This window comes from Mobula birostris, chromosome 25 (assembly GCF_030028105.1).
Source record: "Mobula birostris isolate sMobBir1 chromosome 25, sMobBir1.hap1, whole genome shotgun sequence".
NCBI classification, from domain to species: domain Eukaryota; kingdom Metazoa; phylum Chordata; class Chondrichthyes; order Myliobatiformes; family Myliobatidae; genus Mobula; species Mobula birostris.
Window position 1 is genome coordinate 7,837,508 of NC_092394.1, and position 17,241 is coordinate 7,854,748.

Below are 17,241 nucleotides of genomic sequence, written 5' to 3' on the forward strand. Positions count from 1 at the left end.
TATGGTGCTGTGTGAATTGAAAGGAACTTAGAGAACAGGTGACTACTAGGGTGAGTACAGTCAGCAGCAAATTTTTCAGCCCTTCTCTTTGCTCTGGCGAAGAATAGGTCCTTTAATGTCCGTAGCTGCCTACCATTGATTTTTGCTGAGTGAACCACTCACTGTAACCTGGATTTTAAAAGGGAGGAGGTGGCAGGAAACCAAACAGTGACAGAGGTGCTCACGATACTATCACTGATGGCTGAGTAAAAATTAATCAGGATACACCCTGAGATGTTAAGTTTTCTAAGACGGTGTAGGAAGAACAGCCTCTGCTGGGCTTTCCTAGTGATGAGCATGCTTATCCTGGTAATCTCCAGGAATTTGAATGACTCAATCATAACCCATTAATTTCCAAGGTGGGGGGGGTGCAGGTAGGGAGTGGTTGGTGGAAGTCAATAATATCCACTTTCTTGATAGTATTAAGCTCCAAGTTGTTACAAACAGACCATGCTGCAAAATGGTCTACCTCTCTTGGTCAGCAGGTCACAATGTTATCAGGAATCAGACCAACTACAGTTGTGCCAGTGGCAAACTTCAGGATTTGAAATGGATTTGTCTGTGGAGGTACAGTCAATTGTAAAAAGTGAGACCAGGAATGCTGTTCTATGCTGTATTACTCTGTAACTTGTGTGCAGTATCCTCAATAGGACATCCAAAACTCGTGGAAGGCTTGCTATTTGTACAGACTAATTGTAATTTTGGTTATTTTTTAATCTTATAATGCACTTTTTAAAGGAGGACTTTCTCAAATTCAGCAGGAATTCTTCTGCACATTCACAATCTGTTAAAATCTTAACTTTTCAATGGAAATTAAAACTGATTTGAGAGATCTATTAAACAGGAGGTGCAGAAGATAATCCCATATATTAAACTTCAAAGTGAAAAATGAATTTTCAGTGACAATTATAACAGTTATTAAGTATCATAGCATCTGATGTCACTGATACCTTAATAAATTAATTTTTAATTAATAGGAAGGGCAAGATGCTAGTCATTAGGGTTTATAAGCATTTACATAGTTTCCATACACCTCTTGTAATACTAAATTTTCCAAATTAACTTGGAGCCCAGCTAGATCACTTAAAATTTAGTTAACTATTTTTAATTCAAATTTAGTCACTGTTATCTGCTTCAGATTTTAGAGCCAAGACTTTTTCCATAGCAACAGTCCTAAATCTACTTACAACAAAACAAACTCAATTGACAATGTTCTGAAGGGTTGCCAGTACAACAGTACAAGAGGTTGAAGAAAGGCAAATCACAGGTCAAACAGCTCATAACTATAACAGTTTGATAATGAGTCAGAGGCTGAATCTGAGAGTAGCTCAGTACATAAATCTTCTAATCTTCATTGTATAATTGATGTGTTAATGATTGTTCTACAAAGATTATATGGTGGGCAACTGAGGAGATGTCCATATTTTTCTAACTGTAAACAATTTTCATCCTGCCCACAATTGATGAAACAAGCTTACATGAGGAGACAAGGAAAAATAAAAAAACTCTCCAGCAAGCTGTATTTAGTTTTGAATCATGATATCTTGTTTCAGCTTTCTCTTTCAAAAGCATAATCATTCAGGTACTAATATTCTCCTGATGTTCAGAAGACATAATATGGGAACCAGATTTCAGCACAACTGTTTCATTGTTCAATCAGTGGAGACCTACTCCAATGATCCAAAAAAACACGCCAGCCGAAATAAAACAAATAATGCTAGAAATACCCACGTCTGGCAGCATTTGTGGACAGAAGAACAGTTTAAGTTTCACGTCAGTGAGTGCTGACAAGAGGTGGAAACAGAAATTAAACAAATTTAAAACAGCAGAGATGTACAGGAGGTAAGATTGGTGACATGGTGCAGACCAAGACATTGGATGACTCAGGTATCACTGCACCAAAATGGATTTTGTTTTGTTCTTAATTGCTTTCCCTCTTATAAAAATGCTGCTTATACGATGCCATGTGCTTGTGATGTTGCTGCATGTAAGCTTTTCATTGCACCTGTTCATATATGAACTTGGGCAAATAACAATACGTTTAACTTTGATTTTTGACTTTGTAGCAGGTAGCTCACAGAGCTTCATCAATCCCAACCTCCAGTACTATGGACTACGAAGTTTCTACTCGATGTTCCAGTTTTCTCCCACATTCCAAAGATGTGAGTTGGTAGGATAGTTTGCCAGTTGCAAATTGTCACTGGTGTGGGTAGGTGCAAGACTCTGGAGAGACTTGCACAAAGTTAGTGAGGGAATGCTCTGTAAGCCAGCACAGACTTGATAGCTGAAAGGCTTTTACTAAGTCAGAAAAAAACATGGAAAGTGGGTGCTGATTTTATGGCTGACAGACAGAAATAAATACTTGGAAGACCAAATGCTTAGGCTGGAAAAGAGAAGTCAAATCTGAAGTACCAGGGAGAAAAATAACAATTCTAAAAAGGCAACTTACAAGAATGGAATGGCTGGTTACCTGAAACTATTGCATTCAACATTATCTTAAAGAAAGCAGATCCCAAAATGTGAATAAATACAAACAGCACTATTCAGCCAGCACTATCAACTGCTAGAGTCATTCAGTTTTTCCTGGACTCCAAAATCCCTCTACATCCAACCCCTAGCTCTCTGCAACTTGAAATATGTTTCATTTCTTACTTTTTTATCAATTCTAAAAGGTCCTTGACCTGAGATGTAAACAACTTCTGCCAACTGACCTTGCCGTCTAGCAGTTTTATTTCTAATTTCATAGATGTTGAGTAATGTCCAAAGTTCCAGGTTATCAATAGAGGAATACCAAGAAAAAGAGGCTGAACTGTGACTGTGGATTGAGGCTGAATATTATTACTTTGGAGGCATGAAAGGAATTGCACTGAAATGTGACTTGGTTTCTGAACTACCTTTCTGTGACCCCAGATATTCAAAGCATATCCTGATGAAATTTCTTTGAGACAGTCCTTCAGAGGGGAAATTAATTGGAAGCGAACAAAATAATGATTATTTGACTTTTAACGGTGGTGACTGAGGAAAGGACTTTAATGGAATTCTTGCATTCGTTTAGAACAGGAACAGCTGTTATGGGCTTTTAAGTTTGTTCCATCATTAAACAAAATCATGGGCTGAATTCTAAATAGGCATTTGAAACTCTAACTTTTCAAAGTCTCTTGGCTGGCTCTCATGCGCATCCTCTAAATCTGAAAGTATTCACAACATCATTGGCTGCATCGTCATTTACACATCTCATTCACCTGTTACAACAGTGGCTGCTGAACTATTCCATTTTAAAATTCTTACCCGATTTCATTGGACTTGCCATCTTTCTCATTCAGTCTTGCAATCCACAAAGGTAACTTAGCTTTTCCAATAATTATCCCCTAACCATCTCCCACATTAGCCATACCTCAAAGTGTGACAATTTTCAAACTCTGAAGGGGATTCCTTCTCCCAATTAATTACACTAATTTTTAAATCAGCCATCAAATCACCTTGGGTAGTTCAGACAAATTTTGTTTGATAATTCTCCAATGAAATGATGCTTCCACTATATTTAAGCTTGCTACATACATGCAAGTTGTTATAGAACAACACTGAGAATCTTACCCACATGCAGGCCTCCAGCCTGACTTTGGAGATGATGGCCCATAAGGAGACTGTCTCTTTCAATTTCTCATCAGGACAGATGATCTTATCTGGATATGGAGGTTCTGGGAAATTCACAGAGTTACATTCATATGCAGCCAAAGTCACTGAAGCAATATGTGGTCCCTGCAAGCAATGCACAAGTAACAAAATTTTGTGAATTAGTAACTGAGCCTAAATTTCTATTAACTGCAAATCTTAATTAATTTTAAGTGAATAATTTGATACAAAATCTTGTTCTCCTCAGGCAAATTAGATCAATGTTGATGATTATGCCCCAAACCCAAAGAAGGCAAGAACAGGAAAACAGATTATTATCTGAATGATGGGGCAAGAACAGGACAACAGATTATTATCTGAATGGTGGCCGATTAGGAAAAGGGGAGGTGCAACGAGACTTGGGTGTCATCGTACACCAGTCATTGAAAGTGGGCATGCAGGTACAGCAGGTGGTGAAAAAGGCGAATGGTATGCTGGCATTCATAGCAAGAGGATTCGAGTACAGGAGCAGGGAGGTACTACCGCAGTTGTACAAGGCCTTGGTAAGACCACACCTGGAGTATTGTGTGCAGTTTTGGTCCCCTAATCTGAGGAAAGACATTCTTGCCATAGAAGGAGTACAAAGAAGGTTCACCAGATTGATTCCTGGGCTGGCAGGACTTTCATATGATGAAAGACTGGATCGACTAGGCTTATACTCTCTGGAATTTAGAAGATTGAGGGGGGATCTGATTGAAATGTATAAAATCCTAAAGGGATTAGACAGGCTAGATGCAGGAAGATTGTTCCCGATGTTGGGGGAAGTCCAGAACGAGGGGTCACAGTTTAAGGATAAAGGGAAGCCTTTTTTAGGACCGAGATGAGGAAAAGCTTCTTCACACAGAGAGTGGTGAAGCTGTGGAATTCTCTGCCACAGGAAACAGTTGAGGCCAGATCAGTGGCTATATTTAAGAGGGAGTTAGATATGGCCCTTGTGGCTAAAGGGATCAGGGGGTATGAAGAGAAAGCAGGTACAGGGTTCTGAGTTGGATGATCAGTCATGGTGGTGCAGGCTCGAAGGGCCGAATGGCCTACTCCTGCACCTATTTTCTATGTTTCTAAGTCTGGCAAAGGGAAGAACAGAGGTGGATTTGGAAATGGAGTTGGAAGTAAAACAGAAAATTCACACCCAAAACAAATAGAACGAGAATAGTAGTGCACTTTCATGACAACTCAATATAGAAAACTTAGACCCAAACGATATAATGAACCTAAATTGTAAACATTAAAATTTATACATTATTCATTACAAACTAGCTACATATTTAAAATAATCATCCTTAAAATCAATACTTGGCTAACTGTTTTCTGCTCAACGTGTTGCATTCCATGCTTAAAAAACAAGCTGCAATACATGGGATGCTACCCTACTTTGCCAACTTATCGCTTTTATTAAATAATTTAAACTTTATTGTAAAAAAAAAATGCATGACTAAGAGGGTTTTTTGGGAGGAGAGAATAAAATAAACATGTCACTCAACACCACAACATGTCAACTATATTTCTACATGTCAATGTCACAGATCAATAGAATTTTATCTTCCAGTGTAGCAGACAACTTTCATTATGATTGCAAATAAATGGATAACTTTAAAATATGGTTTGGTTGTACAGGCTAAAAGGAAATCAACACCCAGTGCTTTAGACAAATTCCTTTCAATTCAAACAGCACCACGGATTTTACTCGCATTAGGGTAAAATCTCCACTCGTGCAGGGACCCATCTGAAATATGGCATCCCTAGTATTGTGCCTCAGTGTCAGCAAGAGAATTGCGCACATCCTGGAATAACATTTAGAAACCTTTTATCTTCAGGACAAGATTGATGCCAATTTAGCAAATGAGATACAATGGGCACCTGAGGGAACAGAATTTTGAAATGCTTTTTTTTGGACATGAATCAGTAAGGTACAAAACCTGGCATTTAAATTTATGCTTACAAGTTCTGACCTACAAAGGATTTCTCATCAGTGCTTGAATTTTGTAATGAAAACAGTGTTAATAATTATAATTGCAGTGTTTATAGCAGGAAAGATTTTTAACTGTGAGATGGCAGCAATTTCCAATCTATGAGATTTTATGTAATGAGATCAAATACATAACTGTTTGCAACATAGATCCGGCTCTCACCATTCTTTATAACTGTTCCATATATTCAGTCTTAATCAGGCAGAAGTATTGCCCCTCTCCTTTATGGAGCCAACATACTCAAAGACCCAACCCGTTCCAGACATTCATTCTTCTCCCCTCTTCCATCGACCAAAGATACAAAAGCCTGAAGGTGTGTACCACCAAACTCAGGGACAACTTCTATTCTGCTGTACTAAGACTTTAAATAGTTCCCTCGTATGGCAAGTTGAACTCTTGACCCCACAATCTACCTTGTTTTGATCGTCCATATTATTCACTTTCACTGCTGTTTCTCTGTCACTGTTACATTTTCTGTATTGTCGTTTTACCTAGTTCTACCTCAATGCACTCTATAATGATCTGTACGAACAGCAGGACAATAAGCTTTTCAATGCATCGCGGTACATGCGACAGTAATAAACCAAAGTGACAGAAGTAATAGAGACATATAACACAGAAATTACACATTTTGGCCCAGGGAGTTCCTATCATCCGTTAAGCAGCCATTTGTACTAGTCCCGTTTTATTTTCCCTATATTCCCACCACTTTAGCCAGTTTTCACCATTTGGCTTCACAGTGGCAAGTTACCTAACAACCCAACACATCTTTGGATTTGCAGAGAAACCACAGCACACAAGAGAAACTTGAACCAATATAAGGAGGACATGAAAACTCCACAAAGAATACACCTGGGTTGAAGATTGAACCCGGGTCACCAGAGTCATGAGGCAGCTGCTCTAGTAGATGTTCCAATAGCCATCTCAGAATTCCTAGGTGAGTAGCTCTCTGATGCACTAAATAGATTTGGGCTTTGTCACTATTTCCAAGTGTAACCAAATCTTGTTATACATATGATAATTCAAAACTACAGATTTAGGTTCTCATCTTCATGCAGGAGAGCAGCTCTCCCGTGCCTCAAAGATTAAAGAGATGGGTTGTCAGAATAAAGTGACATGTTGCCAACCAACCCCTCCCCCCAAAAAAAAATCAAGAAACTACTGAGATACAAGAGATTCTGCAAATACTGGAAATCCCGAGCAAGACACACACACACAGCGCTAGAGGAACTCAGCAGGTCAAGCAGCATCTTTGAAGGGAAGTGGACAGTCGGTATGTCATCACAGCAGGCCAGGCAGCATCCCTGGGAAGAGATACAGTGTCGATGCTTCGGGCCGAGACCCTTCGTCAGGACTAACTGAAAGAAAAGCTAGTAAGAGATTTGAAATAACAGGAATTCTGCAGATGCTGAAAACTCAAGCAACACACAAATTTGCTGGTGAACGCAGCAGGCCAGGCAGCATCTCTAGGAAGAGGTACAGTCGACGTTTCAGGCCGAGACCCTTCGTCAGGACTAACTGAAGGAAGAGTTAGTAAGAGATTTGAAAGTGGGAGGGGGAGGGGGAGATTTTGCTGCACATGAATCTCCTTGTCAATGGTATTACAGGAAGCAGACTAGCATGGATAGAGGATTGGCCAATTGGCAGAAGGAAAAGAGTGGGAATAAAGAGGTCCTTTTTTTTTGGGTGCTTATGATTAGTGGTGTTCTGCACAGGTCAATAGTAGGACATTATATGACAAAATCGATGGCTTTGTGGCCAAGTTTGCAGACGATACAAAGATACAAAGAAGGGCATGTAGTGTTGAGGAAGCAGGGAGTCTGCAGAAGGACTTGGATTGATTAGGAGAATGGCTAAAGACGTGGTAGATGGAATATAGTGTAGGGAAACGTATGGTCATGCACTTTCGTAGAAGCAATAAAAATGTAAACTATTTTCTAAACAGGAAGAAACTTCAAAATTCAGATGTGCTAAGGGACTTGGTAGTCTTCGTGCAGGATTCCCTAAAAGTTAACCTGCAGGTTGAGTCAGTGATAAGGAAGTCAAATGCAATGTTAGCATTCATTTCAAGAGGACTAGAATTTATGAGCAAGGATGTAATGCTGAGGCTTTAGAAGACATTGGTTAGAACACACTTGAAACACTGTGAGCAGTTTCTCACCCCTTATCTAAGAAAAGATGTGCTGGCATTGGAGATGACCCAGAGATCATTCACAAGAGTGATTCCAGGAATGAACGTACAAGGAGCATTTGATGTCTCTGGGCCTGTACTCGCAGGAGTTTAGAAGAATGAGGTGGGATGGAGGATCTCATTGAAACCTACTGCATATTGGCCAAGATAGAGTAGATGTGGAGAAGATGTTTCTTATCATGGGTGAATCTAAGATTAAAGGCCACAGTCTCAATAGATGACAGTCCCTTTAGAACAGAGAAGAGGAGGAATTTCTTTAGCCAGAGGGTGTGAATCCATTTCTTTGCCATGGATACTGTGGAGGCCAAGTCATTGGGTATACTTAAAGTGGAAGTTGATAGGTTCTTGGTTAGTCAGGGCGTTAAAGGTTAGGAGAAGCCAGGAGAATGAGGTTGAGAAGGAACATAGATCAGACATGATGGAATGGTAAAGCAGACTCAATGGCCGATTGGCCCAATTCTGTTCCTATGTCTTATGGTCCAAAGAGAAGGCACAGTAGGGAGGGGAAATTGGTGGGAAGAGCATGTGAGTGTTGAGCAGATGGAGAAGGTGGCGGGGGGGGGGGCAAGAGATTGTGTCTGGTGGGATCAGGAGAAAAAGATAAAAGATAAGATATTTCAGATATTGTACTTTTTCTACACGCACCCCCCCCCCAAAAAAAAAGGTTCTACTCTGGCTGTTGAAGTGCAAGGCCACTTAATTCAAATAATTTCTCTTTTACAGCGTGTTAGTTATGAGGTTTGGGGTTAACTCGTTTCTAAGATACTTAAAATATTTTGATGCATGTACATTCCTTTAAACTGTTCAACAAAATCATCTACCAGGGAGAGTAATCAACACATGGAATAAGATCAGTGGTCAACCACATCAACTCTCTGCTTAGAACTTTCCTCTGGCTACCCCAGTCTTCCAAGTGCTGCAAACACAACATTTTTCCACCTCTGGTGGGGGGGGGGCAAGAGAGAGGGGAAGAGACTAACCAATATTTACATTTTAAATTTCTTAGATCATTTATTGGCAATTTTCAAACAGAAATATTTTTCTTCAAATGAAGTCCCAAAGCCTCAAACATTCATGGTTCTTATAGCTCTGTCTGGAACAAGTCTGGAGACTACACATGACAAGTTGGTTCAGTGGATATATAATTAATTTTCTGAAGTACAGCTTAGTGCAAATGATTGATCATTTAAAGAAGCAGTACATGTAAGATGGAGCTGCAATGCCATTACACTACACGTCTCATACCTGCAGGTTAAAAAGTACCTACAACGACCAAATTTAGAGTTGAACTATTATCTTGTTTTTACTTTCCACAAGAAGCCAAAACAGTGGTTCAAAGTATATTTATTATCAAAGTAACCATATACAACCCTGAGATTTATTTTCTTGCGAGCATATTCAATAAATGAACAATAGAATAATAGCCATAATAGAATCAATAAAAGACCACAACAGGTTGGGCATTCACCCAGTGTGTAAAAGACAACAAACTGTGCAAATACAAAAAGAAAACTAATAATAATAAATAAATAAGCAATAAATATCAAGAACATGAGATGAAGAGGCCTTGAAAGTGAGTCGAAAAGTTGTAGGAACATTTCAATGATGGGACAAGTGAAATTATCCCCTCTGGTTCAAGAGTCTGATGGTTGAGGGGTAATGACTTGTCTGACCCTGGCGGTGCGCCCTGAGGCTCCTGTACCCTTTTCCCCAATGGCAGAAATGAGAAGAGAGCATGAACTGGGTGGTGAGGGTTCCTACTGATGGATGCCGTTTTCCTGCGACAATGCTTCCTGTAGATGTGCTTAATGGTGGGGAGGGATTTACCTACGATGGACTGGGCCTTTACTACTACTTTTTGTAGGATTTTCCATTCAAGAGCATCAGTACTTCCATACCAGGCTGGGATGCAGCCAATCACTTCAAAGAAAATTATGCCATATTTCTGTATTTCAGAATACTTTGTAGATGTGTGCCCCCCTGTCTGTATTGGGTTAACACTCATTGAGCACCAGGGACACATTGGACAGTTACACTTCCACCCTTAAATTTTAAAGCCAGAGGCCCGATTACTTGTTCTGCTGTTTTGTAGAATGATCTCACAGCACTTTCTGAAGTGAAACCAAAATACTAACATTTATGACACGATAATATGGCTTCCTAGTACACTCAGACACTTGCAGACACAACCCTTTCAATGTCTGGGTTCAGTTACCAAAATTACAAGTCCTCTCACGAAATGTCTTCATCTTCAAGGTGAAAGACCTTGATACAGTGGATGTGGAGAGGATTTTTCCTATGGTGGGAGTGCCTAAGACAGAGGACACAGCCTCAAAATAGAGGGGCATCCTTTTAGAACAGAGATGAGGAGGAATTTCTTCAGAAATTCTGTAGAATTCTTTACTATAGGCAGCTGCAGAAGCCAAATCTTTAAATATATTTAAGGCAGAGGTGGATAGATTCTTGATTGGTCAGGGCATGGAGGGATATAGGGAGAAGGCAGGAAATTGAGGCTGAGAGGAAAATTGGATCAGACATGACGAAATGGCAGAGTAGACTTGATGGGCCAAGTGGCCTATTCTGCTCCAATACCTTATGGTTTTATGTGGATTGGCCTTGGTCAGTTTTAGTTTGTATCCAAGCAGACCTCTATTTGGTCTGTTTTCAAAAAGAATGTATCCTCTCAGGCTGATTGAAATTCATTCTCTCATGGTGAGTTCACTAAAATTCTGAAATGTTGTCTCTGATGAACAATACATCAAGTGTTTCTTCCATTCAAAGAATCCCCATTACTTTTATCTAAGTAATTTTTACAAGTACGCTACACAATAGGCTAGAGGGGGCAAAATATAGTCCAGGACATTGGAAATCATTCATAACCTCTGAAACTGCATTAAGTCAAGAATCTGAAAGACTGGTTACAATTCTCATGTGCTCAACCAATATTTTCAGAGAAAACATTGCTCAGAGGTAAAGTTTATGGTATGTTGGTGGTTATATTGGTTGTAGCACAGTAACATAGCGGTTAGCGTAATGCTGTAAAGCATTAATGAATAGGGTTCAATTCTCACTGATATCTTTAAGGCGTTTATACATTCCCCCCACCCCCATGACCACATGGGTTTTCTCTAGTGGCTCCGGTATCCTCACACATTCCAAAGACAGACAGGTTAGTAAGTTGTGGGCATTCTACGTTGCCGCTGGAATCATGGTGACACTTGCACATATTTGAACTGTGCTGACTGACGCAAATGACACATCTCACTGTATGTTTCGATGTACATGCAACAAATAAAGCTAATCTTTCATCTTTGCTCTTAAAAGACTGTGCAAAATAAATCACGAGTCCATGAGTCTGAAACCAGGATTCCCCTTTAAGCACTTTAGTTTCTTGATCATTTCTTCAAGGAATCAAAGTGAAGAAAATCCGGAATACTACATTCCATTGTTGTGAAGCAAGCTCAAATCCACTATTCCCCAAGTATAAATGAAATACACGCAAAGGGTAACTAAATCTAATATATAACAGATGGATAATCAAACTTTTAAATTTACCCTGGAAACTATTAAATCAACAAAAACATACATTATAAACAAAATAAACAAAACGTTTTGTGGTTTACCATCAAATCACTGCCAGAAGCATAAATCCTTTCACAACATACTCAAAGTTTAACTACATAGCTTTTCTGCTGTTTGGGAAATCCAAAATGATTTGAAATCAATTATTATTTTTAAAGTCTCAGTTTGGTTGGTTGGGGAGAGGGAAGGGTACAAAACAAGGTGAGGATACAAAACAAAATGTACTTGAGGTTGACTTTATCAAAAAAGAATGGTGCACATGAAGTTGCCAAATGATCCAATGGCATTCCACTGTTTATGTACCTTAATGATTAAGCAATTCAGATTCAAGTTTATTGGTTAGAAAAGGAAAAAAAAAGCACTAACAGAAGCTGGAAATGCTTAGCAGGTTAGATGGCTTCTGTGGAGAGGAAAACAAAGTTTCCAGTTGATGATCTTTGATTTTTTTTAAAAAACATCCCGTATTTCCTGCGCTTCTGTTCCCATCCCCTTTCTTTTCAAAGTTCCAAATAAATGTATTATCAAAGTTCATATGTCACCATATACTACCAAGTTCCATTTTCTTGCAGGCATTCACAGTAGAACAAAGAAATACAACAGAATCGATGAATAACTACACGTAAACAAAGACTGACAAACAACCAATGTGCAAAAGAAAAATATCTGTGCAAATACAAAAATAATAATAAATACATAAATACTGAGAATGTGAATTGTAGAGTCCTTGAAATTGAGTCCCCTAGGTTGTGAAAACAGTACAGAGTTGAAGCCAGTTAAGTTATCCAACTCCTCCGAGCCAGACCAACAGTTGCTCTGACACCTTTCACCTCATGGCATCCACTTTCAACAACTGATTCTTCATAACTTCCACCATCTTCAAAGGAATTGCAACACTAGTTACATTGTCTCCTCTCCTTTCAATTTTTTGAAGGATCAGCTGGCTAGCAGTAGCTCAGAGAACACAAAAACTGGCAAGCAGGACGGAGCATGCCAGGACTAATTAGGGCTTCCAAGTTACACAATGTTCAACATGGGGGTTGATAAACCACATATTAGCATCATATAGGGTAAAGAGCTGTGACAGGGGTGCAATGTAATATATCAAAGCCAATATAAAATTACTTTACACATTAAAAATTCTCAGCTAAGTCTCATGGAAAAGCTGGTAAAAAGTGACTATGCCAAGGATAAAGATATTTTGATCGAGGGAGTTCAGCACAAGCCCTCTGTAGTGATGTCTAAGATAGTAGATCTGCTACGAGAGATGCAGTTAAGCTCACCAGACTTGTAATTTTCAAGTTGAGAAAATTGGAAGATGTCACCATTGAATCATACAAGATTCTTACTGAGCTGAGCAGGAGAAATATGATATTAGTTTCTTGTAACTGAGGTCGCTAGAACTAGAAATCCATTCTTTTTTTTTAAAACAGCCATTCCAGTTCAGAATGTGAATCTTTGGAATTTTCTGGGCAAGAGATGTGTAAGCTCAGTTGCTGAAAGAGACACTAAAAGGTTTTGAAATATAAAGAGTATTGGATATTAATGCAGGGAAGTGGCAATGAAGGTCAAGATCAGATAATATTTGATTGAAGTGTGGAGAAGGCATGAGGAGCCAAATGGTCTATTCTTGCTTTTATTTGTTCTTATATATACAGTTTTTTCTATTTTGGGCCAGTCCAACAAATTGTACATGCTAAAGACAGACCTAGGTAATAATGCAACTTTTCCAGATTAGATCCTCAATTTCAAATGAAAACTGTAATTTTTCCACACAAAACCAGTCACTCCACTGGAAGTAGAAAACAGGTTCTTATATGTAAAGTTCACATTCCTCATCAGACACATCAATACATTTTTACAACATGATAGGAACGTGCTTAGATTGATATCTCTCAGTACTGAATAGGGTACCATGGAAGCGTAGACGTTAGCATGATGCTACTACAGTTTAGGGCAGAGTTCAGAGTTAATTCCAGCACTGTAAGGGGTTTGTACATTCTCCCTGTGACCGCATGGGTTTCCTCTGGGTGCTTTGGTTTCCTCCCACAGTCCAAAGACGTACTGGTTAATAGGTTAACTGACCATTGTAATTTGTCCTATGGTTTGACTAGGGTTAAAGGGGTTGGTTGCTGGGTGGTGCCGCCCATTAGACCAGAAGGCCCTGTTCCACACTGTATCTCTAAAAAAATAAATAAAAATAAAAATGTGTCAAAGCAGTTCTCAAGATTAATATTTTAGTTGCCATCTCAGGTTAAAACTTTATAAAACACAAAAGCCATAACTTGTTCTTCTGCATTGCATAGAAGACTGTTCTGCCTACATAGTATGATTCATTCTGAATTTATTCCTTTGATCAACAAACCCCCGCAGCTGCAGACAGCGTACCAACCCCACTTACTGAAAACAGGAAGATTAAGCAGACAAGGCAGCGAGAGATAAAGCATCGTGAGCACAACTACAGACAAAATCGCAACAGAGCTTCTTGATCATGGGTCAAATCTTTGTACATCATAGTAGTGAACAGGAGACAAACATATCTTTATATATAAAGAAATAATGCACCTGGTGAAATGTTTAAATATGAATCTAGACCAACTAGCTGTACATCTGGGTTTCACAATATAGGCCAGTCATAATTAGCTGTTAAACCTTCAAGTTACATTTTCATTCCATTCAGAGCAATAGAGGAGTAAGTCGATATTAGGGAAGTTGTACTTAAACATTAAATCATGTAGACTGAAGGAAGAAATGGACCGTGAACAAGAGAAAGATGAGTAGAAAATCCAGTCTGACACGTTGGTCCATGACCACCTCTACTGCCACATTGTGGCCACACTCAGGTTGGAGGAGCAACTCCTTGTATTCCATCTGGGTATCCTCCAACCTGAAGGCATGATCATTGATTTCTCGAGCTTCTGGCAATTAACCCCCGCCCCCTCCACTTCATAATTTCCCCACTCCCATTTCCCTCTCTCACCTCATCTCCTTACCTGCCCATCACCTCCCTCTTCCCTTACTTCCATGGTCTCCTACCCTCTGCTATCGGACTCCCCCTTCTCCAGTGCTTTTTCTCTTTCACCTATCAACTTCCCAGCTTTTTCCTTCACCCCGCCCCCCATTTCATCCATCACTTACTACCTCGTACTTATTTCCTCCCCTTCTTACTCTGACTTCTCATCTTTTTTTCTGATGAAGGGTCCCGGCCTGAAACATCAACTGTTTACAGGTTTCCCCCACTATCCAAAAGTAGAGCGTTCCTATGAAACCTTTCGTAAGCCAAAATGGCATAAAGCGAAGAAGCAATTACCACTAATTTATATGGGAAAAATTTCTGAGCGTTCCCAGACCCAAAAAAATAACCCACCAAATCATACCAAATAGCACATAAAACCTAAAGTAACACTAACATATAGTAAAAGCAGGAATGATATGACAAATACACAGCCTATATAAAGTAGAAATAATGTATGAACAGTGTAGTTTCACTTATCAGAATCGGGAAGATTTAGCCAAAACTGATTTGTAGAGGAAAAAAAAATCGGCACATACACACATGCGCACACACCTGCCCGCACAAGGCTTCACGCTCATGGTAGTCTTTCTCGCGGTAAACACAAGTTTAAAGCTGGCGCCTTTTTCCATAAAAGTGAAAATCCTCTTCAGATTTCTTTCGGTTAGCGAAAACAGGTACTAATGTAGGCCTTTTGTAAAAGTGAAGTGGTGTAAAGCAAACTTTCGTAAAGCGGGAGCACCTGTACACTTTTCCATAGATGCTGCCTGGTCTGCTGAGTTCCTCCAGCATTTTGTGTGTGTTGAGATAACTTTTGAGAGCAGGCATACACACTACTACTTTATTCAGTACACCTGTATATTAAAGCAAATAACTAATCAGCCAGTTATGTAGCAGCAGTTCAATACATAAAAGCATGAGGACATGGTCAAGAGTTCAGTTGCTGTTCAGACCAAACATTGGAATGGGAAAGAAATATGATCCAAGTAACTTTGACTGTGGAATGATTGCTGGTGCCAGATAGGGTGGTTTAAGCATCTCAGAAGCTGCTGATCTCTTGGGACTTTCATGCACAACAATCTCTAGAGTTTACAGAGAATGGTGCGAAAATCAAAAAGCATCCAGTAACCGCCAGTTTTGCGGGTGAAAATGCCTTGTTAATGAGATAGGTCAGAGGAGAATGGGCAGACAGGTTCAAGCTGACAGGAAGGCGACAATAACTCAAATAACCACGTGTTACAACGGTGGCGTGTAGAAGAGCATCTCTGAATGCACAACACTTGAACCCTGAAACAGAAGGCTGCAGCAGAAGACATATGTACACTCAGTGAACCCACTGTGAGTCAAATGGCTCTTTCGATACAGGTTTCTAATAGCTTACTAAATCTTTGAAGTTCAAGCCAATGAATAGAGGACACAAAAGCAAGTTACTTCGTGCTTCTGTGCTTCAGGATGGAGGCTACCCAGACAGAATATAAGGTTTTATTCCTCCTACCTGTGTGTGGCCTCAACGCAACAGTAGAGGAGGCCATGGATAGACATATTGGAATAGGAATGAAAGGGAGTAGAATTAAAATGGGTGGCCACTGGGAGATCCCGCTTGTTCTTGCGGACGAAGAGTGGACGCTCGACCATGTGGTCTCCCAACCTATATCGGGTCTCACCAATATACAGGAGGCCACACCGGGTCTAAAAGAATGTTGTAGCTAGGTAGACCAAAATGAGTCAGAAGTTTGCTTATCAAATTATTAAAATGTGCAGTTCTTTCTCCAAGATTTGTATTGCCAACAGTTGTTGCCTAGTTTGAAAAGATTAACAGCATTCAGATTGAGCGAAATGAACAAAAATAATATTACAACTCCATTCAGGTTCCATTTCATGTGTCTTATTTTAGACCAAAACATTGTCAAAATGAATGACAAAGGAAATGTTAGAATTATGGCAATTTCCTTTGGAAGTCAAGTGACATAAAACAAAATAACTACAGGACATGCCCACATATGAGTAAGATAACAGTTGACTTTCCAAATGGGAGCATTTGAAGTTAAAAAACATTGTGATTGAGTAAAGACTAATGGCTATGATGTCATGGTTCAAAAGGTTATAGAAACATAGAAAATAGGTGCAGGAGTAGGCCATTCAGCCCTTTGAGCCTATACCGCCATTCATGGCTGATCATCCAACTCAGAACCCTGTACCAGCCTTCCCTCCATACTCCCTGATCCCTTTAGCCACAAGGGCCATATCTAACTCCCTCTTAAATATAGCCAATGAACTGGCCTCAACTGTTTCCTGTGGCAGAGAATTCCACAGATTCAACACTCCCTGTGTGAAGAAGTTTTTCCTCATCTCGGTCCTAAAAGGCTTCCCCTTTATCCTCAAACTGTGACCCCTCGTTCTGGACTTCCCCAACATCGGGAACAATCTTCCTGCATCTAGCCTGTCCAATCCCTTAGAATTTTATACGTTTCAATCAGATCCCCCCTCAATCTTCTAAATTCCAGAGAGTATAAGCCTAGTCGATCCAGTCTTTCATCATATGAAAGTCCTGTCATCCCAGGAATCAATCTGGTGAACCTTCTTTGTACTCCCTCTATGGCAAGAATGTCTTTCCTCAGATTAGGGGACCAAAACTGCACACAATATTCCAGGTGTGGTCTCACCAAGGCCTTGTACAACTGCAGTAGTACCTCCCTGCTCCTGTACTCGAATCCTCTTGCTATGAATGCCAGCCTTTTTCGCCTTTTTCACTGCCTGCTGTACCTGCATGCCCACTTTCA

General features: G+C 39.7%; 1 protein-coding gene across 1 annotated transcript in view; it reads right to left on the minus strand.

Moving 5' to 3' along the window:
- Positions 1–17,241, minus strand: part of vmp1 (vacuole membrane protein 1) — a 182,757-nt gene that overhangs the window by 88,923 nt on the left and 76,593 nt on the right. Inside the window, exon 6 of the mRNA XM_072243335.1 lies at positions 3,634–3,798. Within this exon, the coding sequence (XP_072099436.1) occupies positions 3,634–3,798 (165 nt within the window). The remainder of the gene's footprint in view (positions 1–3,633; positions 3,799–17,241) is intronic.